We start from the raw sequence: 27,825 nt of genomic DNA, 5'->3' as shown, positions 1-27,825 counted from the left end.
CCAGCAATTCCAGCCCTGGGGTATATAACAAAAGGATGGAAAACAGGTATTCAAAAACAAAACATAAAACCAAAAACGTGTATGTGAACGTTCATAGCAGCACCATGGAATAATTCCAAACAACAACTTGGAATAAGTGGAAAGGACCCAAATACCCTTCCATGGATCAATGGATGGAGTGTGGTCTATTATTCAGCCATAAAAAGGAATGAAGTTCTGATAACGTGCTATGATATGGATGGACCTTGAAATCATTATTGTGGGGCACCTGGGTGGCTCGGTTGGTTAAGTGGCAGCTTTCGGCTCAGGTTATGATCTCATGGTTCATGGGTTCAAACTCTGCATCGGGCTCTGTGCTGACAGCTCAGATCCTGGAGCCTGCTTCGGATTCTGTGCTTCCTTCTCTCTCTCTGCCCTTCACCCACTCATCCTCTCTCTCTCTCTCGCTCTCAAAAAAAAATGAATAAATGTTTAAAGAAATTACACTAAGTGAAAGAAATGAGACACAAAAAGAGAAATATTGTTATGATTCTACTTTTATGAACTCTCTAGAATACGGAAATCTACAGAGGCAGAAAACAGGTTCATGGTGGCCAGAGGCTAGGAAGGTGGTGTGGGGAGTGACAGCTCAATGGAAATGGGGTTTCCATCAGGGTGGTGACAGAGTTCTGGTATTCAATCTGTGCCCCGACTTGGGGTTTGGAAATGTAGACTCCCTCCTTTCCTTGGGGGTCCTGGTGCCTTGGACTCAAAAGATTCTCTTTAAGCTCGTTCCCTCTGACGCTCTTCCTGGGACCTGGCTCACTGAAGTGTCTATCCAGTTGCTGCCTATCCAATCCCAGGATCTGCCTCCCCACTCCCGCCGTCCCCCCAGCCCTGGAGTTGCTCTTCTCTTCGGCTGCTTGGTGCCCAAACAGCACCCTGCACCAATGCCCAGGTAGGTACCACCCATCGCACAAGCTTCAGCACCCCCGCCCCCAGATTCCATCCCTTTCCTCGAGGGCACCCCCTGTACCTGCCGCTTCTGCTCCCTCCCTGCCGCTCCTCTTAGCTCTGGCCTGGGCTCTCAGGGTCACAGTCCAGGGTAGGCCAGGGGCAGTGTCTCTGCCTTCTATTTGGGGGACCTAAGGGACCCTGGAGCATTTATCTTCATCTGCTTGGGGCAGCAAGGGCACAGCGGGCCTCAGCCCAGTGCGGCTGCTCAGGAAGGGTGGGGTGGGTGCCCAGCTCACCTGGCGCACTCACCGCCCTCCCTTCCTGGCCCCGGGCTCTCCTAGCTGCATGTGCTGGAGATGGTGCTCCCTCCTTGACTCCCCCAGTTATGAAGGCCAGAGACAGGAGCACCCACAGGCCCACCTCCACGCCACCCCCCCACCTCAGCTGGGTGCCCGCTCCACTTTCCCCATCTCTTGATGCACTGACCATAGGGCCCTCCCTCCTGCTTCTGTCCCCACCTGCCCTGGCCCAGGATGCCTTGGAGGGGCAGGGGGAGTGGGTGGCAATCTGGTGGCTGAAGTTGGTTTCATTATCTCCAAATGATGAAAATACACATGGCATAGGCTTTGAGCCCGAGCCTGCTTGGCAGGGTCTACAGAGATTGGTGGGCTGTCAGAGGTCGGGATCGGAGGGGACACTCTGGGATAAGACAAGGACAGGGAGGCTGGCAGCCTGTGACCAGCCTGGAGGCCACCTGATGCCCATGTTTTGGAGGTGCCAACTCCTACATCTGGCTTTGTGTCTGCATGCAGTTTGTCCACAAACTAGGGAAACTGAGGAATTTTCCCAGGGAGGGGATCGGAGGGGCACCCTACAAAGAACTCTTTCTGCATAGGGGTGAAACACGGGAGAGGCTGGGTGAGTCCAGCCCGGGCCCACAATCGGCCTTGCCACTGCTGGGTGCTCTGGGGCAGGTCTTGTAACCTCTCCGTGCCTCACTTTCCTCATCTGTTAAATGGGAGTAACAGCCCCTGCCTCACAGGATGGTATGAAGAGCAGGTGAGATCAGCAAGTGAGAGAACCCTGGGAAGCACTCAGGCCACAAGAGCATCGCTGGGATTGGAACTCAGAAACCAGCCCCTGCTTCTGTTTGGACTGAGGGTGGGTAGTTGAGCTTCATGAGATGATCTTGAGAGACCCTTGAGCTGGAGGCCAGTGACCCCGTGGCATGGACTGACAGAGCCTGGGTGGGTGCAGGAAGACCCACAGAAGCTTCCGGTGGCCTGGGCTGCGGTTAAGTATCATGTTGAGCAGCGGAGGGATGGCGGCCGCTGGGAAGGTGAGAAGTGCGAGCTAGGAAATCAGGTGGGACTTGCCTCACTACTCCCGCCCAGCTGAGCTCAGCAACTGGACATTGGCTGTGGCATCTGTGGGCTGGTCCCTTCTACACCCAGGACTCCTCCCCGGCCAGACAATCTGAAGCCCTGAGGCCCCCGGCTGCCCCCGCCACCACCGCCACCCCCCAGCTGCTCTATCAGTCCTGGCCTCCTAAAGCCCAAGGCCAGTGACTTCAGTCACCTTAGGGGGTGGAAAGAACCCTGGACGTGGAGCCAGAGGACCTTTGATCTCAGAGGAATCACCAGGCCTCGGTTTCCTTGGCTGTAAAATGGGATGGCTTCTGCCTCTGTGAGTCACTTGGAGATTAGATAATAAATATTATAAACGATTTTGCAGATTGCAAAGCAAGTTTACAAATGCCCACAATTAAGGTATTATTATTTGGATTCTAAAACCTCCCTTCCTTCCTAACATGTGTTTTTCCCATATCTGACTCTCTCCCCAGTCCTATTCCAGGCCATCTGACCCAGCAGCAGCAGGACTGAGGAGGCCTGGGGGTGGGGTGGGTGAGGACCCCAGGGTAGGGGTCAGGTCACACTCAGCGGTGGAGAAGAAGGAACTGGAAAACCAAAACCTCACAGTGCTGCTTTTCCTCCCTCGTGATCTGTACCCACGAAGGAGGGTCCCAAGGAGAAATGGGCTCCGGTCAGTCGGGTACTTGACGAGATAGCAGCCTCTGGGTGCGGTATGGCGAAGTTCTTCCGGGAGTGAGGGAGGGGCCTACCCCACAGTGACCCCTGCCCTGCAGCTGCCGGCCTCTTCCCCAGCGTTGTGATGCGTGGGTCTGTTGGTCCATCACAGCTTCACTCACCCCCAAGGGACTTTTTTCCACCCAGCCCACAAGCTGAACCTCAGAGCACAGAGACGCTCAGAAGACTTATCTGGGGGCCTGCCTTCACCCTGGACCCTGGGGGCTGGGGGCTGGGAAGGGTTAAGCTCTGGGCACCTGCTCCTAGTGGAGGAGATGAAGTTCCTCCAGGCAGCCCCTCCTCCCTTATGGCCTCTGATTGGGAGGCATCCCGAGGCTCACTGGGACCAGCCTGCCTGCTCAGGGACTCTGCAGACAGCTTGGAGGTGTCTTCTGCCGGCTGCTCTGGGCCTTGCCGGTGCTCTGGGCCTTGCGGTTGGTTGCTGGCACGTGTCTTGGGGGCGCGGCTCATCTCTGGCCCTCGTGTTGCTGGGTCTGAGTGCTGAGGGCACAGCAGGAGCTCGAAGAGCGCCCTCATCCATCAGCCACTGCAACCAGGAAGCTGGAGCAGGAGAGAGCTTGGCCCCTCAGGACCTCCCTGTCGTCCATGCACCCCCCCCCGACAATGTCCCCCACTCCTCCCAGGCTCCTCCGTCCTTGGGAAGCGCCCATCCCCACAGCCCGCTTGTGTAGAAGCCTGGAGCTCTTACTTCACTGGGTGAAGGGCAGAGTGGAGAAATGTCGTGGCCATCAGCAGGCACTTCTGGTCCCTCCCTGGGGCTTCTCCCTCACCCCCCTCTGCCTCCAGCTGCTCTGGAAGCCACCAGCCTATCTCTGTCCCGCTGTCCCTGATCAGAGACCCAGAAGCGAGCACCAGGCTGGCGGGTAGTCTGTGTCCAACCCCCTCCCCTGCCCTGGGGAGGTAGTGCAGGCTGCCTGTCCCACACCACTCTGTCCGGGCCTTCCACCTGTGGCCCGTGCAGGTAGGGGAGGTGCGGGGAGATTAACGCTCCCAGGGAGCCGCCTTCCTCCCACATGGCTCCTCAGATGGGCTGCAGGCAGGGTGCGCCCCATTGGGGCTCCCCAAGCTGCAGCAGGATTATGGTCCGGCTGCCTGTTGTGGCTGCGGTGTGGACCCCCCCTTCCCTGGCCTCCTGCCCCATCAGCTTCCTGTGCTCCCCTTCCCTGAATTCATTCTGGAAACCGTGTCTCTGGGTCTGTTTCCAGGACAGTGTCAAGGCCTCCCTAACTCTACTTCCTGCTGCCTTGGGGCGGGGACACATTCCTGTCTGGTACCCTGGCCATACCCTCGCTCAAGCTGTCCCCGTGGCCCCCGTCCCACCCATGTGTCCTTGGCCAGCCCTGTTCGCCCATGGCCCTTCTCTCCCTGTGACTCACCCCTTCGAAGAGCTGTCCTTATGGGCTGGGCTCCACAGACCTGCGCCCCCAGCAGCCACCTAGCACCCTGGCCTGACGGGTGTGAGTGGTATCCGGTTCCCAGCCCCACAGTGGTCCCTAAGATTGCAAAGCGGCCTCCATCTCTGCTGTGCCCATCCCACCCACCCCGCACAGGCCAGATCTTCACAAGTGCAGGTAGAAAAGATAAATATTATTATTTACAGCAGCCATCCCCTCACAGCTGACACCCTCATCTCCCAAAGCCCTGCTCTGGTGGCCCGGTGCCTCTGGACATGGGAGGGCCCAGTGGGGGCTGGCTGGTTGCCCTAAGAGTCACTTGTCCTGCTCCAGGACGCTCAGGCAGAGAGAGGCCAAATGCCTTGCCCCCTCTCCTCTTTTTGCTGAGTTCATCACACTGCCCCACAGGACATCCAGGGGCCACAAACCCCCTGTGACCAGCAGAGAGGCTGCCCTAGAGACAGGATGGCCCCCTAGTGTCCTCTGCCCCCTGAGAAGGAGATGGGCTCTGGCCGGGGCACACCCAGGCTCTTGCTCACGGGCCAGCCACTCCATTGCCCTCCCACCCCCGTCTTTCCACAAAGGGGGAGGCACTAGGGACAAGAGATGACTGAAATCAAGGTACAGATATTATGAGCAGTTAAGGAGGGGGAGCCTGAGCGGCCTGCAGGGCAGCAAAGCCCCGATGGTGCAAGGCAGCGAGGCAGGGCATTTCTGTGGGCGGTGCCACAGTGCCAGACGAAGTTATGGGGACTTGGGAGGATTCTAGTGGTGTGGCCTATTGGCTGATGATGACACCCAATCTATAATGACATTGGCCAGGGCTCCTGGCAACGTGACCTTGGTTCCCATCAGTATTGGGAGGCATTGCCAACACCCGGAGGCATCATCACGGTGGTAGGGGTGCTGTCGCAAGTTTCCCATGATGCCCCTGGGGCAGCGAGGTCTCCAGTGGGCTGGCCATCTTGTGCTGTGGGAGAAGACACCTCTTGGAGGGACCCATGTGCCGTTTTGGATTTCCATCTGGCCACTTCCACACCATTCTCATTTCATCTCCAGGGAGGGCTGGCGCAGGGGGTTATTTCCCATTCGTCCTGTGGCCCAGACTGTGTCTGCTTCCACAGGCCTAGAACTCCTGCTCAGCTGGGGGTTCAGGGAGCGGGGGCCCCCAGGATGTCAGTGCCAGATGCTTCTGGGGGTGCAGGGTGTGGGAAGGAGCTGATCCCCTCCACAGACAGGGCGGCTGGCTGGGCCTGGAGACGGTCTTCCACTGCCTGGCCCTCCAGCTCACACAGCCGTGGACTGCTTGATACTGTGAAAGCTGACACGGGTTGGGGAGGTGGGGATGGACATGGCACGGGCCACGCGGGCGCGGATCGAGTGCTTGTCCTGCCACCGATGCCATCTCTTCCGGACGGCAGAGCGGACCTATAGGCACAGAGCAGAGCGTGTGTCTGAGCCCTGGTCTTAGGACCCCCGCCCCTCCCCTAGGGCTGCCACAGCAAGTGTACGTGTGATCTGTGATAGTCCATTGGGGTGCAGGACACAGGTGTAAATGCCCAGAGGGCCACCCAGGAGGCGGTGCCTTTCACATCGTCAAGGCTGTTTATTTTCGTATTTGTTAGGATCATTTTCTCAAGTGTTCTGAGAAGGGGTGCCTCTTCCTCATCCACACAAAGGCATCATATGGCCTTTGCTGTGAAGAATTCCTACCTTCCACACATATGCATGCCCTGCCCAAGGGCTCAGCCCTTCCGGGTATCAACAAGCCTTTTCATAGACTCATTGATGAGACTGAAGCCTTGGCTTCTGACCCCCCTGTGCCACATGCCTATGGGGGCAAAGGAGCGGGCATGTCACTACTCGAGCAGCATGGGCAGGGCCCTCCCACCCCCTGTAGCCACCAGCAGCAGCCCCCGTTAGGGACCTAGGGGCTGGGAAGAGACAGCAGGCACGTGGAGGGCTACAGACAACCTCGGGTCCCACCAGGCCCCCCTCCATCCTGCACTCTGGGACCCCGGCATTCTTACCTCACTGTTAAGGAAACAGTAGAATACAGACACGAAGAACCCCTGGGGTGGACAGAGAAAGTGGGTCAGGGACGGGGGCAGGTGTGGTCCCACCCATCCTCCAGGCCACCACCCGCTTCCCCTCTGCAGCCTCCTGCCCCTCCAGGGCCCTGCCCAGAAGATTCCGCACCGAAGGAGGTCGGGAGGACAGCCAGGGCCAGAGCGAGGGGCAGGTGGCAGTACCTGGAAGGATTCCAGGAAGGAGTTGAAGTAGATGAAGACGACCCGGGACACCTCGTCCTCCCCGGGGGTCACGAAGAACAGCATGTACGTGATGCCCAGGAGGGGAAGCAGCACCAGAGTGGCCTTCACAGCCTTCCTGAGGCGAGGCGGGGCGAGGGGGGCCCAGAGTCACAGCCCACCCTGGCGATGGCTGGGGAAGAGGGCCGCGCCTGGGGGCAGGGTGCCAGGTCCCAGGAACATCTGAGACGGGGAGCTGGGGTTTCGGGAGGGACTGTCGGACCTGTGGTGGGGAGACCCTGGGTCAGAGGCTGGGATCTCTGAAGCCCCCATGGCTGGGGGAGGGAGGTGGGCCGGGTTACCTGTACTGAATGGTCTCAGAGGTGGTGGACGCCCGGAGTTTGGTCATGAGAATGCGGACGATGTTGAAAAGGAAGATGAAATTGATCTGTAATTTGAGCACATGGTGGGACGGGGTGGGCACATGTGTGTGCAAGATGCTGTGGGAAGGGCCGGCGGATGGGGCAAGGCCTCTGCCGTCTCAAGTCTGGTCTTGGTGCCCCTGCTTCTCTCCCTCCTCTTTCATTCATGCTTGCACATGCCTGGCCCCGCATCCCCTGCCATGGGGACCCTGTCAGTCCACAGGAAGCACGGATTGTCCTTCTCTCCTGCCCCCTCCCACCCAGCTTCTTACCAGCAGGACCAAGATCATGGGGCCCTGGTAGATGTAGTCAGTGTACACCCCAGGCCTTTTGCCAAACCAGCACCTAGAAAGCCACAGAGAGAAGGTAAGGCAGGGGAGGCCATCTGGGTCCAGTTCAGGTAAGGCGGGGGAGGGGGCAGTGCTTGGCCAGGGCAGGACTGGGGCCAGAAGCCAGGATCTGGGTGCCTCAATTCCAACCCTGGCAAAAGGTCCAGATCTTGCCACAAAGCCTCGGTTATTCCAGCTGCTGAATGGACAGCATCCTCTGTTATGAGATGCAAAGCTGGAAACAGGCAATGTGGCAGGGAAGGCGATTGTGGGAAAGAGCACTGAGTGGCACAGGCAAGGGCTCAGACACCACTGCTCCCCTGCCCCCACTGTGGCTCTGGCACAAGCCCTCTAGTGGGACCCCGCCCCTGTCACGCATTGGCCCCCCCCAACCGCTAATGACCTCTGAGTCTGTTTAATTGCAGCCTCGAAGAAGAGATTTCGCAGGTTCCACCTCTTGGAGAGGCAGAACTGCTTTTCATTTTCTTGAGTTTCCCTCCAGAAATCTCTTGGGAGAACCTAGGGATGGGGCACATGGGAAGTCCCATGTCCTTGTGCAGAGGTGATGGCCCCCAGGGTATGCAGACCCACGGTGCCTAGATCTCATGGTACTTCCATAAACCAGACACTGAGATTTTATGTGAGACCTCTTGACTTTTTAAAGGTTTGAAACAAATTCATGGTTTCAAAGACACCAGGAAGACCACATGCAAGCTGTCTGGGGCCAGGTCGAGTCCCTAACCCCAGGGTCTACAAATTCTGGCGTCTCACACCTGGATCCCTTCTGCTGCAGTGTCAGAACCTCGCCACTAGATGGGGCTCCAGAGCCACTCAGACCGACTTTTCTTAAGCATCTTTTTTCCTCCAAGACACAGACCCACCCACACACTGGGTGGCTTTTTGAAAGCTGTTCCCCCCTTGTCCGCCCCTTTTATCTCTTGTCCACCTGCAGGCACAGGCACCATCGCCCAGTGTTTACGAGGCTCTTGAACCAGGACCCCAACATCCAGGGTATTACTGCCAGGCCCCCCAGTGATGTCTGGCAGCTGGCCGCTCTCCCAGCCCAGGCCCCCACCCTGCCTGCTGTGCCAACGCAGAGTCAGCCGGCGGAGACAGGATCAGCCTGGTAAACATGAATATCATTTTCCAGGCTCCTTGTCCAGCCCAGTGAGGTTGTGGGCGGCCCCTCCCATCTGGGGGGAGGGTGCGGGGACTCATCATTGTGATGGAGGCCACCTGGAACCCCACTCAGACAGTGGGCTCCTGAGAACACCTTGGCATGGAAGGTCCTGTACCTCCTGGGCTGTCTATAACCATATTTTCTGCTTCTCTCTCAGTGATTCTCCATCTTAGCCCCTAAAATTCCCAGTGCCCAGGACACACTCCAGACCAGTTACATCCCATCCTTTGGACGTCAAGCCTGGGCATTGGTACTTTTCAAAGCTTCCTGGATGGTTCCAACATGAGCCAAGGCCGAGAATCACTGCAGCATAAGTCTCATTTTCAGGGGTGACTGGGAATACCCGAGACCAAAGTCATCTCAGGACGTCAGAGCTGGAAGCCAGAAGGACTCCATGAGATCATCAGGGTTAATTTCTATAAAACCCATGGAATCTTGTGTAAAACAAGTCTCAACATTTATAGTGCCAGACACTATTCTAAATGCTTAAAATATATGAACTCATGTCATCCCCACAAAAACCCTTTGCTGGAGGCTCTGTTACTAGGATGCCCATTTTACAGATGAGGAAACGGAGGCACACTGGGATAATGAGCCCAGCATCATATAACTACTTAATGATGGGTCCATGATTCAGAACCTGGGCAATGTCACTCCAGAGACTGCCAGTAACCCTTATGCTGTTCTATGTGGCGTGAAATCGCAAGACAGATAAAAGAGCCTGACTCTACCCATCCAGCCTCACCTAGAGCACAGCACTGCAAGGGATCCTTGGGCTGAATCCAGCCCCCAGCACCCTCCCTGTATGGATGAAGAAATCATGACCCTGACTGGGCAGGTGATGTGGCCGAAGGTTCTCAAGGGAATGTCAGGCAGAGCTGGGCTGGGAGCCTGAACCTCGGGGCTCAGGGGGCCCTGAGGGCAATGAAGGGCAGGAGGTGACTCACTTCTCATTGTCGTAGTACAGCTTCCCAATGGCCCAGGCCACGATGATGGGGAAAGGCACACCTGGGGAGAGACTGGCTGTCACAGAGCCCATCGGCGGAGTCTGCGGGGTGCAGGGCCTGGAGCACCCAGTGCAGCCCAGGGCCTAGAAGTGGGCAGGTGTTCCCCAGGGTGGAGTTCATACTCACTTGCCTGGCATGCCTCCTTCAGGGTGTTCCCGCTGCCCCCCACCCCCCAGTGGTGCTCACCCCACTGCCCTGACCAGGCCCTGGTCTCTCAGCATGTCCCCCCCCCGCCCCTGTCCCCAGCCAGCTGGCCGGATGTGGGTGAGGAGGGGGGAGCCTGGCACACGCACCCCAGCCGATGCAGATGAACATCCACTTGCGCAGGCGGTCGGTGGAGTAGGTGAGCACGATGGCCGTGTGCAGGTAGCAGCCCTCCCCGAACATCCAGAAGAAGTTGGTCACGTGGAAGTAGTTGTAGGCGGCCGTCACCAACCTGCACCAGCCCTACCACCCCACCCCCACCCAGAGATGACACTGAGATGGGGGGCAGGGGTGTGATGGCAGCAGCCTGGGCTTGGGGCCTCCTCTGGGCAGAATGCAGCACCCCACTGGGAATCGCTCCTATTTTCTTGGGCCCCTTTTCCACCAGGGCAGTCCCGCCCTAACCCTTCCCGGCCCGTGGACCTGTCCCTGCAGGACACACCACATTGCTCTGGTGGACTTCGGGGCTCATAGTGAGCTGGACCACAAACCACGTGGCGTTGCGCAGGATGAAGGCCGAGATGAGGTTCCAGTGGATGATGTTTCTCAGGCACCGGATGCTCCTGGGGGGCAGCAGGGGAGGGTGGGTGGTGGGAGCAAGGGGAGGGAAGAGGAGATGAGGGACAGGCGGCCAGCGTCACTCCAGCCCAGCTGTATGTATGGGGGAACTGAGGGCAGGCCGAATGGCTAAGTGACACCAGGAGGTGGCAGCAGAGGCGCTCCTGATGCCCCCAGGGTCCTTCCGACCTGGTGGCAGAGCCATCCACACAGCCAATGCTCCAGGGACGAAGGGGTGTGGGGGGGGTGGGGAGGGGCTTCTGCTTCAGGGGATGCCGCTCCCCCCAGGGCCCCCTTCCCTCCCCACAGCTCCTGGGTCCGAAAACCTAAAACATCAAAGATTTGAGCTGGACGCCTTGCTTTGAGCACTCAGGCCTGATGCTCAGCTCCTGCTCCTGCCCCCGTTCCTGGCACAGACCTGCCTGGCACTGCCACCCACGTCCTTGGCGGTAGTGCTGCACCCAGGCAAGTTCAAGCTCAAAGAGCTCCACCTTCTCCCAAACGGGTGCATCCTGGCATGGGTATGGGTGGCCCAAGGTGAGCCCTGCAGCAGTTACTGGGCTGGGGGGGCGGGAAATGACCCTGCCTGAGGCTCCAAGAGACCTGGGACTCCTGTATCTGTCACCACCGCCCTCTGAGGTGGGGTCAGGGCCCCCTCTTGCCAGAACCCCCCTGCCTAGTGCTGCCTCCTGCATCTTCTCTGCCCTGAGCAGGGCCCACGGCCAGCACTGAGTTTTCTCACCTGAGCCGCAGAAAGAGGACAAAGGCCACCAGGAGAGCCACCAGAGAGATACAGTGGCCCAGGTAGTTGATGATGACAGCGACATGGTAGTGCACCTTGCTTTTCTTCTGAGGTAGGAGAGAGGGACAGAGGTGAGGCTTCCACACAGCTGCACCCCTGCACCCACTGGACACGGGAGGACAGCCCCCTTGGGTGACCGAGACGGAGTTGATAATAATAATAGTTATTCCCTCCCTGAGCCCTGAGTGTGTGTCAGGCATGGCCCTGGAGCAGGGCCGTCCAGTTTGAGACTATGTCTGTCTGTCTGTCCATCTGTCCCTGAATCCCACACTCTCCCCACCGCTCTGGGCTATTAGACAAACCCCAGCTAGCTCAGGTCTCCACACCCACAAGGCCCCTTGCTCTGCGTGCATGAGGACGTGTGCACAGCCCTCACACTCACATGTCCATTCTGTCCAATCACCAGGTGATCCTCATGTGCGCGGACCCCAACCCTCCAGGACTTTTTCCTCATCCACTTCTTTTTTAAAAAAATTTACTGTTTATTTATTTATTTGAGAGAGAGAGAGCAACGCGAGAGCGAGCAGAGTGGGGGCAGGGCAGAAAGAAGGAGAGACAGATCCCAAGCAGGCTCTGCACCATCAGCACAGAGACCCACATGGGGCTTGAACTCATGAACTGTGAGATCATGACCTGAGCCAGGATCAAGAGGCAGACACTATAATTGACTGAGCCACCCCAGGTGCCCTTCCTCATCCATTTCTTTCTTTTTTTCTTTTTTTTCTTTTTTTTAAGTCAGCTGCATACCTAGCATGGAGCCCAAAGCGGAGCTTGAACTGACAACTCTGAGATCAAGACCTGAGCAGAGACCAAGAGTCGGATACTTAACCGACTGAGCCACCCAGACGTCCCTCCTCACCCCCTTCCGAGCTGAGCCACCATCGCCTCGATTACCCCCGAGTCCCTCCTGCCGCGGTGGGAACGGGTCCCTCTCAGCCACGGGATCATTACAGACCATAAAAACTCTCCAGGCTCCATAACACACCTTCCAGGTCCTACCCCTGGTCCAGGGGGTCTGCTGGGAATGAGCAGGACCCCTTCCCGGGATTATAACGTAGCTCCCCCCAACCCCCACCGTGTTACCACTTCATTCACTTCATAAAGTAAAGGAAGCTGAGAAATGCTGTGGTCTCTTCTTTCGAGTAAGTTCCATGAGTGCTGACGGCTTGCCATGTATAGTGTTCCGTATCTGTTGTCTCCTCAACCCATTAAGGCTACCACGTAGAAGGAGCTAGAAGGGCGTCTATTGAAGTATGTTGTCTCATTCAAGGTCCCTCAACCTCACACCATCTGTTGACCAGCACGTGCAGACTGGCAAGGTGCTGAGGCTGCAGATGTGTCCCCCATCCCATGATGGGGGACTGATGGTCTCCAATGCCCAGCTCTACGCACTCCTGCCCCCAAAGATCAAAGCCCCCTTCACCCTTTCCTAGGTCCCGAGAGGGCAGGGCACATGGTGGAGCTCCATAACTGTGTGAAGGAAGGAAACATTTTATGGGAAAGCAACTGGCCTTGCAAAGAAGGGTGGATCCCTGCTGGCACCGCCCACCTTCCCCTTCCGGGGTCCGGGTGGGGCCAGGCCGTGAGGATGCACAGAAACCGGCTAGCGGTGAGCAAAGAGTAAGTTCACAAAGGCCACGTTCAACCGCTTAGAGCCACCGAGGATCTCCTGGCTCTCCACAGACCTTCCTGTTGGGATTTCAGAATCCACGGGCATCAGAGCTGGTCCTAAGAAATCAGGTCCAGCCCTACTCAATTTCAAGATGGGGAAACTGAGGCCCAAACTCACTCACCCAAGAACAAAGGATGTACCTCTGCAGCCAGCCCCCTAGCAGGCATCCAAGAAGAGGCCAAAACCTCCTTCCCCTGCTCTTCCCAGTGCCCACCACCCCCTTCTGAGGGCACATCCTCACTGAAGACCTCTGAGGTCAAGAAGGTCCAGAAACTCTGTTCCAAGAAGTTGATCTGGAACATGGCAGGAAATGACATTAGCAGCTCAGGCTCACAAGGGTTGAGACCCACTGAGGTATAAATGGGGGCAAACGATGGGGGTGGGAGAGGGTAGACAGAGAAGCAGAGAGAGGATGGGGAGAGAATGGGAGCAGAGCGTATCTACTGGCACCCATGCAGATGGGAAGGGTCTCTGAGTGTCTGGCACTAGATGCCAAATCCGGAGACTCCAGAAGATATGCCCACCCCCAGACTGCCTGGAGCTCGCACTTAATTTCCTTTCATTAAGTTTCCCACAAATCATTGCTGCGAAGCCCTGGGGTGATAACAGTGCCATCAGAGCTCAAACGGTGTGACGCCCCAGCTTTGCTCACTTGCCCAGGTGGGTGGTGTAAGCAGGGTGTGCAGGCGACCCCTTCACTGCCACCTGTCATCGGCCACACACACAACCCCCCCACCGCCGGACCCCTACAGCAGGTTGACCCTGGGTCGTTTGGTTGGAGGTGGGATGAGTGTGGGATTTATTAAGCACCTACTGTATGCTGGGCACCATGCCAGGTGCTTTACAGATGTCATTGCTTTCCTTTCTCACGGTGGCCCTCTGGACTGTCCTTCTATCTCTGTCTCTCCAATTGAAGAGGCTGCATTATCAGCCCAAGCTGCCTGGCCAGCAATGGGAGTCCAGGTCTGCTTGGCCTGATAGACCCCCTGTGCCCCACGGTACATTTCTGAGAGATCATCAGGAACTGAAAACAGAGGCTCAGGACCCCCAGAGGGCTTCTGTAGAGAGGATGGGGCTAATGAGATGTTTGCTCCCCCGAGGATGAAGAGTGGGCCAAACCATTCAAGGGGGCCGCCTCTGTGTGACCCTTCTGGCTAAAGGCCCTGTCCTGCCTCCTGGTGCAGCCCGAGAAAGGGCAGCAAGTGAGGTGACAGTGCAGAGAGCCCGAGGAGACTGCCTGAGACACAGCAGGGCCACCCCAAGAGACGGCCAGCATTACAGGAGACACCGCCAGCCAGTCAAGAGACAGCTGGGCGCCCTTTGAGATGGTCAGCAATACCCTGAGACGTGGTCAGTGACACCCACAGAGAATAGCCAGCAATATCCTCAGAGACGCCTAGTGATACTTCAGGGGACCCTAATGACACCTGGGAGACAGCCACCATTAACTGCAGAAGCGGCTGGAATCCCTTGTTTCTGCAGAAGGACAAGTAGACACAGCCAGTCCCTGGGCACCTGACCAGCACTCTGTCCCTGTTCTGTTTGGAGACCTAAGACAGGCTGGTAGCCTGAGAAGCGTGGCACCGTGTGGCACTAGGCAGCGGCCACTCTACCGCAGCCTCCGTGACCAGAATCCAGTAACGAGTACCCGGTCAGCTTCCACCAGACTCTGCAAGACACACCTTGTCCCAAATGGTGGCAGTGTCAGACCTGTCCTGATGCCTTTTCAAATGACTCAGTGCATCCTCCCTGCTGGGTCCCCAGTCTCCCGGCCCAGGTGTCTCTCCGACCCCCAGGCCGTCCTGCTCTGTGGCCCTTCTTCATCAGCAGTTTTCCCAAGTACTCCCTCACCCCACCAGTGGGCACTCCAGCCCCTTGTGCCTCCAAGTGTGGTCCCCAGACCAGCGACACCAGCAACACCCAGGAGCTTGCAGGAATCTGAAGACCTACAGAATCTCAAGCCGTGTTCCCAGACGAACTGACTCTGAATCTTCATTTTAGCAAGAAGCCCCAGTGATTCTTAAGCATTTTAGAAGTTATGGTCCAACTAGCACCGCTGTGAGCAGTGAGCCCCAGCCCACAAGCCTACACCCCCGAATCCCGTTCATGTTACATCAAGGATGTGCCCCAGAGCCAGGCTCCCCAGCTCAGTAGAGTGTGGGGGAGGGGAGCAGAGTGTGTATAAGAGTCATGGGAGGTGGGGGTGAGTCTGAGCAGTGGGGGGGACGTCACTGCAGTGAAGCAAGACAGTGTCTAGGGGCTGCTGATATGAAAAGTGGGGGCCAGTGCAGGCTGGTACTGGTGTGCGTGTGGGGTCAGTGCCATTCCCCTGGGTCGGGCCATCAACTCATCGAGCTCCCCACTGTCCCCTGGTGGTGGTGGCTGTAGGCAGTCTCCTCCCAGGTCTGGCCTCTGGGAGCCCTCGCAAGCCCCACAACATCAGCCCTTCTGCAAATCCACATGTGCGATCCCCTAGGGTGCTGCTGCCTAATGAGGGCTTAGCCCAGGCCCCGGCTGAGAAACTGGCTACTCCATTAATTGGAGACTTTCCTCTTCCTTTTCATAGCTTGGGAGTGGATGGCAGGGGAGGGGAGAGATCTTGAGAGTGGGGAGGGGTCTGGCGAGGCTACAGACTGGCAGAAGGGAATGGCATTTTCAGTAATTAAATTAATTGATTACCCAGAGTGTCAGGCAACTGGGCCAGCAGGAGCTGCTGGGGAAAGCGGGGAGGGTGGGGGGTGGGCGGTGGGGAGGGGGTTGTTCCCAACAAGTCGGGAACCAGAGGAAGGGGGTGTCTGTGTTACTGGTTTCCTCACCAATGACCCCCGTCCCCTGACCCCAGGGGAGAGGAGAGGCAGAAGGGTGGCAGGTGGATGGTGTACCCTCCGAAAGCCAAGACGCAGGCAGATATCTACCAGGAGGCAGACACTGTATCACACCTGCCCCTTTCACAGCCAGGAAGCTGAGACTTGGTGAGGCTAGGTCTCCTGCCCGGGGTCACACAGCACATGTGCTGGAACCAGAATCCAAGCCATCCACCTCCAAAGCCCGTGCTGTTCCCGTTATACTATGAGAAACTGGTGTTTCCCAATCCTCCTTCTCCCCCGAACCCCACTGGTGGAGAGAGGGAGAGAGACAGGGTAGGGCGCCACGACAGCCAACTGGAAGGACTGGGCTTGAATTCGAGCAGGAGGAATTCAGGTGAACCATGAACTTCTCCTGACATTTGGGGGGCTCCAGTGCAGGGGGGAGGCCGGGGCAGCTGTGCTGTCCAGCGTGGCTCATGTTCCAGAAGGTGACAGATGCCTGCCCCTCTGGGGTGGGGGAGGGTTATTTGTTTTAAGCCAGGAGGCGGGCCACCTGACCTGCAGTTGGAGATATGTCATCCATCTCAGGCTCTACAGACCCAGCAGGACAGGGTGGGGTGCGACAGGGGGCTGAAGACGCCTTGCCTTAGCCGTGCCTCCCCCGAGCAGCGCCCCGTGGGCGTGAGCGGTGCTCTAAGAGCGGCACTGACCCGGCTTTCTGCACGGGAGCCTGGTCCTGTCCTTCCACTTCCTCTACTGTGTACCAGGTGAGGAGCTCCCCTCCAGGCTGAGCGGTCTTCTCCCCCACCCCCCAAGCCCAAATCTTCTGGCCCAACTATGCTTCCTGACCCCACTGCCCTCCTCCAGTCCATGGGTGGATGGGGGTGCCCTTGTCTGCATCTCCAGGACTCCCCAGGCTGGGCTCACTGTGTGAGCCAGCACCCTGTTCAGGTGAGGTAGCCATCAGCGGAGGTGGGGGGGGGGCAGCCCAACCCACCCTGGCCTGCAGGGGGAACATGTGGCTGGCCTTGAGGGAGATGCCAGCAAAGCCTCTCACTACGTCCCTAATAACTCACCCTACCAAAGTGGCCCCACCAAAGAACATGCTGTTCTTCTAGGCTTTGCCCTATCTCTGCAGCTTCAGGAAGGAGGCAGCAAATCCCAATGGCTCTGTGACAAAAAGCCAGGCAGCCTGGGGAAGGGGTTCGTCAAAGGGCCGGGTGGGGGGCAAGGTGGGGACAGCTGTCCCTCCTCCATCAACCTCGCTTCTCACGGAGCACCTGGCCATGGGCAGAGGAGAGCCTGGACTTCAAAACCCAGGTCCAGGCCCTGACTCACTCTGGCTGTGTAACCTTGTGTGAATTGCTCCCCCTCTCTGGGCCTCAATCTCCCCACCTGTGAGGAGAATGGGTTGCACCAGATCCGAATTACTCATCGGAAAGTCCCCCGGGAGCACTTGTTAGAAAACCGACTCCGAGGTCCTCTTTGGAGAGTTTGATTTATCGGGTGTTGGATGTAGCCCTGGGGTCTGTATTTGAATAAGTGCTCTGGGTGATTCTTATTATAGGTAGATTAAGAGGGGACAGAGGGTGTCCAAGGTCCCTTCCAGTTTAGATCTTTTAGGCGCTGGAATCCTGGGACTGTGTGGGTCAGCCCCTCTCTTCCACACTCCAGAAGCCTGGAGCCCTCAGACAACTTGGGGTGTCCTCCCATCTGCCCTTTGTTTTCTGTTCACTCATTTTTCTGGGTCCATGACCCCCTCCTTCCTCCGCACCCACCGAAGGGTGTGCGAAGCTGGAGGGGAGGGGGCAAGAGGGACAGAGGTAGCAGCCACACCAGATATACCCGAGCCCCTGCCGGACGTCACCTTTAAGGGATAATTCATGGTGGCACTGTTTGTAATTACCAGCCTGAGAGTAAAGAGCGGTTTAGTGAACGGCGGTACATCTGCACCACGTGATATTACGCAAATGTGAAACTGAACGAAGATGCTTTTGATGTACTGACACGGAACGGCCTCCAAGGTGGACAATTCGATGCAAAAAGCAAGGTGTGAAACCGTGTGCATAGCATGCAACATTTGGATTAAAACAAAAAAGAATATATATATGTAATTACTCACATAGGCAGAGAATGCCTCTGGGAGGCCACCTAGGAAACTGGCATTGCCTTTGGGGAGGGGACCCAGTGGCTGAGACAGGGCAGGAAGGAGACTTCTCTGTGTTCCGACTTGTACCTTTCGGATTTTTGTGTTATGCGTAAGCACTCTCTTCTCAAAAACATTTAAATACTTCCAAGGCTGTCTGGGAGCATTCTCGCACTGTATTGCTGCCCACGTCCCCATCTCGGACTCCGATACGGGCCCCCTGGCTGGACCCGGGTGTGCCGCGCAGGCGGGCAGAGAATGGATGAAAAGCGGTCCCAGTGCACGCAGGCGGAAGGGAGGGAGGAATAAGGACCCAACTCGTCTGGGTCCGAGGCAGCGGCCGCCCTCTTGGCCCCCCTCCCCTGGAGATGGCCACTCACGGGCCAGGCGCCCACGCAGCAGGCCCAGATCCGAGCTGGGGCTGACCCACCCTCTGCACGGGCAGCCTCACCTCCCCACTGAGGATCTCCTGGCATTCCGAGTAGTTCACACGGGCAGCCCAGCTGCCATTGGCCAGGCACTCCCGGTAGCCATTGTCTGGAAAAAAGGAGAGACAGTCAGAGTAATGCACGGGACCCTCTCCCACAGAGCAACCCAGGCATCTGTCTGTCTATTGGGCTGTCCATCTATCCATCCGTGTGGGCCCACACAGGGGCCTGCTTGCAGGGGCCGCTGGGGTTGAAGCTGAGGAGAGGAACTTCCTGCCTCTGCCCACCGGCCCCAGTGGGGGCTCAGTGACAGCCCCGGTGCCCATGGGACCAAGGCTCTGCCCACCCAGGCTGCCGTGATCGTGTTCATGAGACTGGCCATGGGCGGGCTTGGCCGGTTTGCTGTGGCTGGTCCCTTACAAGGCCTTCTGTGGAAACAGATTATGCGGTAGGTGCCCTTCTGAGAAATGTCCCATTTTGGCATCCCACACGGCAGCGACAAGGTGAGATCTGATGAGTCGATTCTCCTTCGAAAGACTGGGCATGATATGATGAAGGATATGCGGTGACAGCTCATGTAGCACATCAAAATGACGGTTTTATATGGTGACTATCCATGGGGAGGTTTCCCGTGGGTTCAAATCAGGTGGCAGTGTTTCATGGGGTGTGGCTCGAAGAGAGGTGTTGGGGAAGGTGCTCACGGTGACATTTCTCTACAGCAGGGTTTATGTTGGAGGGCCATGTAGTGGGATCATCCATGGCGGAGGCCTCTCAGGACAGAAAGTGAAGGTGGCAGGAGTGTGCTGGAGGATGTCACGGCAGGGGGAGGGGAGGGGGGCTCACAGGATCCACGACAGCTAGCTCCCAGCCTGGCACACAGCGTTTGGAGGAAAAGACAGGAGGGCAGCCCAGGGAGGTGTGGGGGTCTGTGCAGCCACCACATTGGACGGTGGCCCAGAACCTGCCACCTTCTAAGGAGATGAGCCTTGTGATCTGAGAGGAAGCCCGGCTGCAGGGCTCTGGGGTGGCTGGGGCCACACAAAGGGTCTCTCTCGCACTCCCTCCTGCCTGCTCCTTCGCAGGCACCAGGGCCCTAAAATCCTGCAGGGAAGGGACCAAGGGAGATGCACATCTTGAAGCTTTTCTCCTTTGCTGGTGGAGGTCACCCTGTGCCACCCTCTCTGGCATCCGTGGCTTTAAATACCTGTCCTCTGGCCCTGAGTCCTGGCAGCACTGGCTAGAAGAGAAATGGAATCTTGAGCCAATCCCCTGCTTCCAGGTCTTCCCATGGCTTTCACCGACCCTCGTGCCTTATCCCCAGCCCAGCAGGGCTCGAAGACGTGGGCCAAGCTGCCTGAGTCCCAGTCCCTGAGCCTGGAGCCTGCCAGGGGCACAGGGCCACATGGGGGACAGAGTGGGGTGTCCTAGACGCAGCTCAGTGCTGCTTGGCTGCAAGAGGGGCCTCAGCCAGCCAGCCTCCCCTGCCTCTCGGGCCCCTCTCCTCTGTTGTAAGGGGGAGGGCTTGGCCAGCGGTCCCGGAGGGGCCATCCAGCTTGGGCTTGCCTCTCTGCTGGCAGCAGCGGGACAAGAGGGAGATGATGGGGTGGGTGCTAGGGGAGAGGTTGCCGCCTCCTGGAAAGAGGGCGCCATGGTCTGGCCTTCAGGACCCCAGGGCTGAGGTCTCTCTAAAGTGCTCTCCGTTGGCTGCTCAGGCCGCAGCATGCCAGCAGGAAAATGAGGCTAAACGCATTTTTCAAGCTCTGCTCAGCTTCCCTTCCCAGCTGAGCTGAGCCCTAGGGCAGAGTTGGCGAAGGAGCTGCTGATTCTCCCCTAATTGCTAAATGAGGGATAAGCAACCAGAGGGCTGAGGGCTCAGTGACTAGGATTTCAGGAAGGTCTGGAGGGAGGCGAGGAACCAGGGGATTCCAGTGTGTCTGTGCCTGGGACCAGAGGCTGCTCCGGGACATCTGCAAAGAAAGGGACTTCGGGGAGAGATCTGGTTGGAAGAGGCATGTGGGTGGGGGAGGGGCGACAGGGCTGGGGTCTTGCTTGAAGCAAGGCAGCTGCACAAAATAGCATTAGGAGCATGGCTCTGAATCCAGGCAGCCTCGGGTCAGATCCTGGCACCACGCCTTCCTAACTGTGTGACCTTGGGCGAGTCACACAACCTCTCAGCATCCTTATCTGCAAGATAGGAACAAACAACAACCGCTCCTGCCTCGATGGCCGAGGCAGGTAACCTGTGCTGGGTGCTTGGGGATCCACCTGGCATGTAGCGTGAGCTCTTAATTTCATTATTATTGTTTTGGAACTGTTACTTACATAACCTTCCGTAAGACTCAGGACATGTCACTTATCCCTATCAGAGTGGGTACTGGTTGAGGTGATGGGAGACGCCCCCTTGACTCAAGCTCCCCTCTGGCACCCCGTGTGTGGGGCGAAGCCTGGAGCCCCACTCAGGACAGGTCATCCGGAGGGAGCAGCCTTCGGTGGGAAGGGAGGAGGCGATCCTGAAAAGAAACAGGCCCAGCATGCAGCTGGTTGTTGCCAGGTCGTTGCCAGGGAGGATGCGACCTCCTTGTCTTTAATTGCTGAGCTGAGCAGTCCTCCAGGAGAGTCCTGGGAAAATGGATATTTTTGGAAAAGCTTCCCATTCCTTTGAAGATCAGATGCAGCACGAGGGAGGGCACTACGGAACAGGCCTGGAAGTCCTGGCAGAGCCCCATCAGTAAATGAATTAAGGCCTAACAATTAGGTGCAATTCTGGATTCCCAGTCACTACTGATTACACCGCGTTCCTCAGCTTTCTGGCCCTCGGGGCACCTGCGCAGGGATGAGGGTGTCCCCTCCACGTCTGGGGACCATCACCCAGCTCTGCTCCTGGGGATCAGAGAGACAAGAGCAAGGGAGCAGAGAGAGCCCCTCACTCAAACCTCCCTCCCATCCTGCAGGTATAGAAACTCAGGCCCAGAGAGGGCAGGGCCGAAGGTTCCTTTCCCAGTTACAAGTGGAGCTGGGGCTAGAACCCAGGACTCCCCGCTTCCACTTATGGCAGGGCTGGCTAATCAAGTAGCATGTGCCCAGGCACTAAAGCCTTTCCTGGGGTCATGTCAAGTCACCCTTGGAGACGAGAGTGGACGGAGCTCATGGGGATTGGCAGGACTGTAGCCACAGAGAGCCTGGCCAGCCCCACTCAGGAGTGTGGACTTGACCATGGAGGCAATGGGGAGCCACAGAAGGGTCAACTCCAAGCAAGGGTGTGTCAGGTCAGGGTTATGTGCTTGGACTTGGGCAGTGGCCCTGGCAATGGAGGGAAAGTAGCCTCGGACATGAAAATCACTTTGGAGGTAAAGTGGACAGGATCTGGCGCTGTGGACACACAGAAGGGCCCCTCTCTTCCTGGAAGTGGCCTCCCTGCCGCCACCCCCCCCCCACTAGCCCCCATGCTGCCTCCTTCCTGGGAGCTCCGGAAGGACTGGGCACAAAGCATCCTGAGGGGAGCCATGGCCCTGGTCCACGCTTTGTGACCTTGGGCAGCTGTCAGCCTCTTCCTCGGTTTCCCAATCGTGAAATGGCCCCTACTGAATTGGAGGCTGGCAGGCAATGCACCCCAAGCTCCCTTCTTAGGTCCTTCTGCCTGGCGCCCTCCCCGTACTTCCTCCTCACACCCACTCAGCCTTCCTCCTCTGAGGTCCGAGATGTGGTTGCAGACATGAATCGGTGTGGTCTGGCTATTCCAGCCTCCTGCCCAGTCCCAGCTGGGAGCCTGTGGGCCTCCCCAGGGACCTCCTAACCCTCCTTGGGTGCAGCCACCAACCCTAACCTCCTTACATAGCTGGTAAAGAAGAGGGGGCAGGAGGAGGAATGTGGGAGTTTTGAGTTGAACAAAATCTTAGAAGCCATGCTATCCAGGCTTCTCTGCCATCAGACCAGGGGCCAAAGGGCCGTAAGAGGGAGAAATGTGTTAAGGGCCCATGGCAAGTCTCTGAGTGAACCGCCTGTTGTTTCTGGTCACCTTCGGTACCCCCGTGGGCCTCTGCGCTCAGGCTCACCAGTCCCAAGAACCCACCTAGGGACCCCTACCCTCCCCTTGGACAGGACAGAGCCCCTGACCCCCAGCTGTAGCTCTCCTGATAAGCAGGGGCCATGAGTCATCAACAGGGGAGAGCAAATTAATTCTGAGGGTGACAGATGGCATAGCAGGTTGCTGCAAAGCCTGGAGGTGGAGGCTCAGGGCCTCAGGGTAGTGAGATGTTTACATGGGGATCAAGTATCCCACAGACCCTGGGCAGTCCTTCCCCACCCCCACCAGACCTGTGGGCCTGGCTGGGGATCTGAAACAGCCCCCCACTGGCTGCAGGGCCCTGGACAGACCTCCCGACCTCTCTGAGCTCAAATCTGGGGCTATTCTGATGATCTCTGCCCTACTTCATAGGGTTGTTGTAGGCTTATCCTGACTAACCCCATTTGTCAACTACAGAAGAAAGCGTCAGACAGACGTGCAGGCCAATTCCAGCTTCAGCTGGTGAGCTTGGGCAAGTTTCCTAACCTCTCTGAGCCTTGGAGGCCTCAGTATACAATGAAAACTATAGAGTTATACATGGCGTCTTCCAGGGATATTGTGGGGATTAGCGATAAGGAGCACAGAGCTGGCCTTTGGTAAACGGTGGTTGTATCCATGAGAGGTATTATAGTAGTGTCATTATCATTATTATCCCCTGCACCTCCAACATGTCCCAAGCTGTCACCATCCTGTCCCACCTCCCGGCAGATGGGCCGCCCTCCACAGGCTCCCTTACTTGTGGTGTTGTAGCGGACGCCGTAGAAATAGGCAGGGCAGGGTCGCACCACCAGCTGCCCCGCAGGGCTCCGGGGCCAGCAGGTACCAATGAGGTCCACGGATGCATTGCACTGCAGTCCTGGGGGCAGAGACAGCTGGTGAGGCAGAGCAAGATCCCTACTCTGGTGCCCTATCCACCTGCCCACGCTCACACACCGGCTGGGAACAAGATGGGAGCACGGACCTCAGTGTAGAGATGGGCTCACCCTATGCAGAGGAGACATCAGGGAAAGGAATCTGAATTGGATGCTATGGCACTAGGGAGCCAGTGTGGGTTCCAGAGAGGAGGAGGAACAGAGACAGTTGAAGGTGGTGTTAAATGCTGAGGTCCTGGGTGGCATTTAGAAAAACTGCTGGAAATACTTCAGCTCCTCTGCTCTGTATCCTGAAGACACTTCGCTTGGCCCCTTATTTGGTATAGAGTGGACCTCTGAGACTTCACAGTCTGGAACACCGTGGAGCAGACCCAGCCAGTCCTTGATCTAGCCCCTTCACACATGCATGGGACCAGCTCACATCTGCGCTGGCTCTGCGGTGAGGAACCAGAGAAACAAAGTTGGCCCAGCTTCTCCCTGGCCCGATAACCACATTTACTGAACGCGTAGTGTTTGTGCTCTGGGCCCTAGGAGAGGATTGACTGAGAAGGGAACTCTGGGGAGAAAAAGGAGGGAGACACCACCACGGGAAGTGGGAAGCAGCCCGGAACACTGGCTTTAGACTGGGCTCTGCTACTCATGTGCTGTGTGACCATAGGCACGTCACTGGCTCTCTCTAAGCCTTTGTCTTTATAGTAAAATGAAGAGGTTGGATCTGATTAAAAAAAATTCCTAATCTCATTCTACTGGAAGCTCTAAGGGTTTGTAGAGACTCTGAAAGTAAATGAGAAAAAATTGGGGGGGGGCACCAGGGTGGCTCAGTAGGTTAACTATCTGACTTCAGCTGAGGTCATGATCTCACGGCTTATGGGTTCGAGCCCCGCATCGGGCTCTGTGCTGATAGCTTAGAGCCTGGAGCCTGCTTCTGATTCTGTGTCTCCCTCTCTCTTTCCCCTCTCCCACTCTCCCTCTCTCTCAAAATAAATAAACATAATAAAAAATTAAATGAAAAAAAATTGGTGGGTACATGCATCTTAATTGGGAAAGGGACCATGGGTTTCATTAGATTCTCAAAGAGGTCTATGACTCAAAAAAGCACATCAAAGCCCCCTTCCAAATACGTTTCCCTTTGTTGAAGAGCTTCTGGGAGTGCGGCGTGTGCACGTGTGTATGTATGTGTGTCTGCTGGGGCAGAGCTAAGGCCACAGTAATGCTTCTGGAATGAGTTGGGAGGCTTTTGGTCTCCAGGGGTTGGAGGCAGGGCAGGGGGTGGTCCTGGCAGCCCCCCTGATGCTGTCCCTTCCTTCTCTGCCTTTTGATGCCCCTCTTCCATGTAAGGCTGGCACACCAGTCCTGCTGAGACCCAGTGTGCCCATCCCGATGGGAGGCTGGCCCAAGAAGGCACAGGCAAGCCAGGGAGAGCCGCGAACCACCACAGCGGCTGCCCCTTCAGGGCCGGGCATCAGCAGCTGCCGCGCTCTGGCTGGGGCCCACCTGCCGTCTCCCCTCAGAGGAGCTTGTAACTCAGCCGCTCAGGAAACAGCCTGGGTTAGACTGGTGTCCTTTCCCTGCTGGCTGCAGGGCACCGCTGAGTGCCACTTGTACCCAGGGCTCGTCTTTCTTGCTAATCAAAGCTATTCAGAGGGTGTTCCTACAAATCAGGGCTTAGGGACAGAGGCCTTGAGGCCAAGTGGTTTAACTGAAAGAGAAAGAAGTCTGGATTGGGGCTGAATGGACATGAGGGGACGGCGGGCCAGGCCAAGCCTTGGCGCTGTGCCACCGGAGAGCCTTGGTGAATGGCTGGTGGGGGGTGGGCAGGGGAGGGAGGAAAGCGGGTTGAGATTTTAATCTCTCGTGGGTCGTGCCCATAGTGCCGAGCCCAGAGGAGGGGCAAGCTAACGCAAGTGGCCATAGGGAGGGAGGGATAACATTATGGGCCATGCTCTGCTTTTTCAAAGTTCGTCGTCATCTATTTCATCGATCCTCATCCACCCTGCAATGTCCTTAGTCCCTTTTTACAGATGGGGAAACTAAGACACAGGTAGGTTACATGGCTTGCTCAAAGTCATGAGTCAATGAGTGAAAGAACCAAGAAATATAACTGGGTGGTTTTGATGCTAAATTATGTGCTCTTTCCATGCCACACATTTTGTGCCAATAAAGGGAGGGGAGAAAGTCAAGGAGACGGCGGGGAAGGGAGCACTTCTGAGGGCTGTGTTCGCCAGGCACCTGCCAGGCTCGCTCCATACACCACCCGATTTAAGGACACCCTTGGACCTTCCTCGGACAGCTGTTCATTCATTCACCCACTCACTCATTCACAGTGTCTCCTGAGCTGGCACGGGGAAGACTAAATGGAATGTCATGCGTGGAAGCATCTGGAATTTGTGTAACGTGCTCTCTCAGTGTAAGATCTAGATCCTCCCTCCCTTCCCGCTCCTTCTCTCTTCTGCCTTGGATGCTTCCCCAGAGCCCCTTTGGCAAAGAAGAGAGGGCAGGCAGGACTGGGCACCACCCACAGCCAGGGCCAGACTAGAGCCAAGGCAGAAACTGGCTACTAAGCAGATGGCCCTTCTGACCTCGAGGACCAGTTACCAGCCAATGGTCGGAGCCCTCCCCCTTCCACAGGGGGGCACATATGTGGCGGAAGTGGACAGAGCAGACATTATTTGTCCCTAGTCTGGTATAGATCAGGAGTCAGTAGCACCTACTACAAGTCTCACACCACCTGCTAACATGAGTGCTAATTCCATTTTACAGGTAAGGAAACAGGCCTGAAGAGTCAAATTGTTTATGCAGAGGCACACAAACACTAAGAGGCAGAAGTAGGGTTTGAACACGTGCTGTTGACACTTGCCCGGGGCTCTTCCCACTGCAACACAGAGGTCCCCAGTCTGGGCCACTGGCCCTCATAGCATTTGGTTGCACCATCTCTGGCCCTTGCTTGCTCAGTGCTTCTCTCCCACTCGCTCTCCCTCCCACCCCCCTGCAACTCACAGAAGGCTGCGTGGAGGAGGGTTCGGGGGAACACTACCGTGGATATGACTTTTACATTAAGAGCCCACAAAATCCTAGAGGAAATGAAAGTCTGCGCCAATCGGGAAGAAAGGTAGGGGACAAGCGGCAAGAAGGAAGAGAAGCCACCACCCTGCCTTCCAGAAGGGGAGAGGGGAAGAAATTGGGACTGAACTGGGCGGGCTGGGGACCCTTGGGGACGTGGCCATAGGGGCGTGGCCAGATGCACAGAACCAATCAGGAGCGGCAGCGGGGCTCAGCCTCGGAGACCTCAGCTGGAGAATAAGGGGCTTGGCCTGGTGGCTGTAGGGGACAGATGAAGGGATAGGCCATAAAGGAGGAAAGGAAGGCTGGAAGAGGAGGGGCGGGGACCCAGAGATCAAGGGTAGGGAGGAGGCTGTAGAACAGGGGCTCAGGCGCCCTACTTTGGCACACTAGGCTTTCCCCCTTTCCGAAGAGCACACTTCCTCCTTGGGGCCGCAGCTCTTCGCTGCTCACGCAGGGATCCCGCGGACACGTGGTCCCTGAGGACCGGGCAGAGCCTGGGCCTCCAAAGGGGAAGGGTGTGTAGGGCTTGGGGGGCAGGGGGAGCGACGTTTGTTGAACACTGCTGTATACCCTGCAGTGTGAAGGGTGCTTCAGGAAATTCACGCCATTAATTCAATCCTTGAACCACTTGAAGGGAAGCAAAGGGGGGTGGGAGCAAGTGGGGAAGGAGAGGGTGGAGAGAGGAAATAGGAGACAAAGACACTGAGAGTAAAACAGGACAAGGCAGACAGAAAGCCAGGAGATAAAGGTACAGGGGAAAGTAATTCGAGAGGAGCTGGGGATGGGGGGGGGGGTTGTTCTCCTAGGAGAAGGAAGAAAGGGAAGCCCGTGACCCTCAGCATGGGGGCTCTACAGGCCAAGGGTCAGGGCTGTTGGACTCAGATTTTTGAGCCAATATCCCCTCCAGGTCCCACTGGCACAAATGCCCAATCCCTCCTGCTCTCCTGGCCAGTGTTTTCCCACTTGGATATCATAGTTCTGGGACCAGGGGCGGTTTGGACCAGAGTAACCAGCCTTGCAAACAGCCAGGTCGATGCCCGGAGCAGGAAGCCTGAGCTATTATTGTAAGTCAGCTCCTCCCACATCATCCGGTCCCAGGAGGCCCCTCCTGGCCAATTAAGTTATAGATGGGGAGGAGTAATGATTTTGCTCTTTATTCAACAAGTGTTTACAGACCCACCAAGAAATGATCCAGGAGCTGGGGACACTAGGAGCTGAGAATACACTACCAAATAAAATAAGTGCCCCCCCCTTAGTTGGGACTAAGAGGTAAGGGGTGCAGCAGACAGACAGACACACAGACAGATCTGTGAAGCAGTGAGACGGGCTATGAAGAGAAAAGCAAGCAGGACAGGAGATAAAGACGGCCAGGACAGCTATTTCAATTTGGTGCCAACATTTAGGCGGAGAGCTAAAGGAGGAGAGAGAGAGGGAGCCATGTGCCCATCTGGGGGAAGAGTGTTCCAGGCAGGGCTAACAGCAAGTACAGAGGCCCTGAGGCTAGAGTGTACTTGGCACGTCTTGGGGTGTTAACATTCCCATCACTTGGTGGCTCACCCCTTCATGAGGCAGCTAGAGCCCTTCA

General features: G+C 57.0%; 1 protein-coding gene across 2 annotated transcripts in view; it reads right to left on the bottom strand.

Moving 5' to 3' along the window:
- Positions 1-4,610: 4,610 nt before the first annotated feature.
- The window catches only part of CRHR1 (corticotropin releasing hormone receptor 1), a 47,681-nt gene continuing 24,466 nt past the window's right edge, over positions 4,611-27,825 (bottom strand). The window contains exons 3-13 of one of the 2 annotated variants that reach the window (XM_029928599.1): positions 23,042-23,161; positions 18,266-18,351; positions 11,130-11,236; positions 10,272-10,392; positions 9,919-10,072; positions 9,566-9,626; positions 7,382-7,454; positions 7,050-7,135; positions 6,691-6,826; positions 6,469-6,510; positions 4,611-5,866 (exon numbers count right to left, since the gene is read on the bottom strand). In XM_029928599.1, the coding sequence (XP_029784459.1) occupies positions 5,726-5,866; positions 6,469-6,510; positions 6,691-6,826; positions 7,050-7,135; positions 7,382-7,454; positions 9,566-9,626; positions 9,919-10,072; positions 10,272-10,392; positions 11,130-11,236; positions 18,266-18,351; positions 23,042-23,161 (1,127 nt within the window). In that variant the 3' untranslated portion in view covers positions 4,611-5,725. Of the gene's footprint in view, positions 5,867-6,468; positions 6,511-6,690; positions 6,971-7,049; positions 7,136-7,381; positions 7,455-9,565; positions 9,627-9,918; positions 10,073-10,271; positions 10,393-11,129; positions 11,237-18,265; positions 18,352-23,041; positions 23,162-27,825 lie in introns of those variants that run through there. The other variant, XM_029928600.1, reaches the window with a different exon arrangement.

This window comes from Suricata suricatta, chromosome 17, assembly GCF_006229205.1.
Source record: "Suricata suricatta isolate VVHF042 chromosome 17, meerkat_22Aug2017_6uvM2_HiC, whole genome shotgun sequence".
NCBI classification, from domain to species: Eukaryota; Metazoa; Chordata; class Mammalia; order Carnivora; family Herpestidae; genus Suricata; species Suricata suricatta.
The sequence above is the reverse complement of the archived record's forward strand: the minus strand, read 5'-3'. Positions and strand labels throughout refer to the sequence as shown.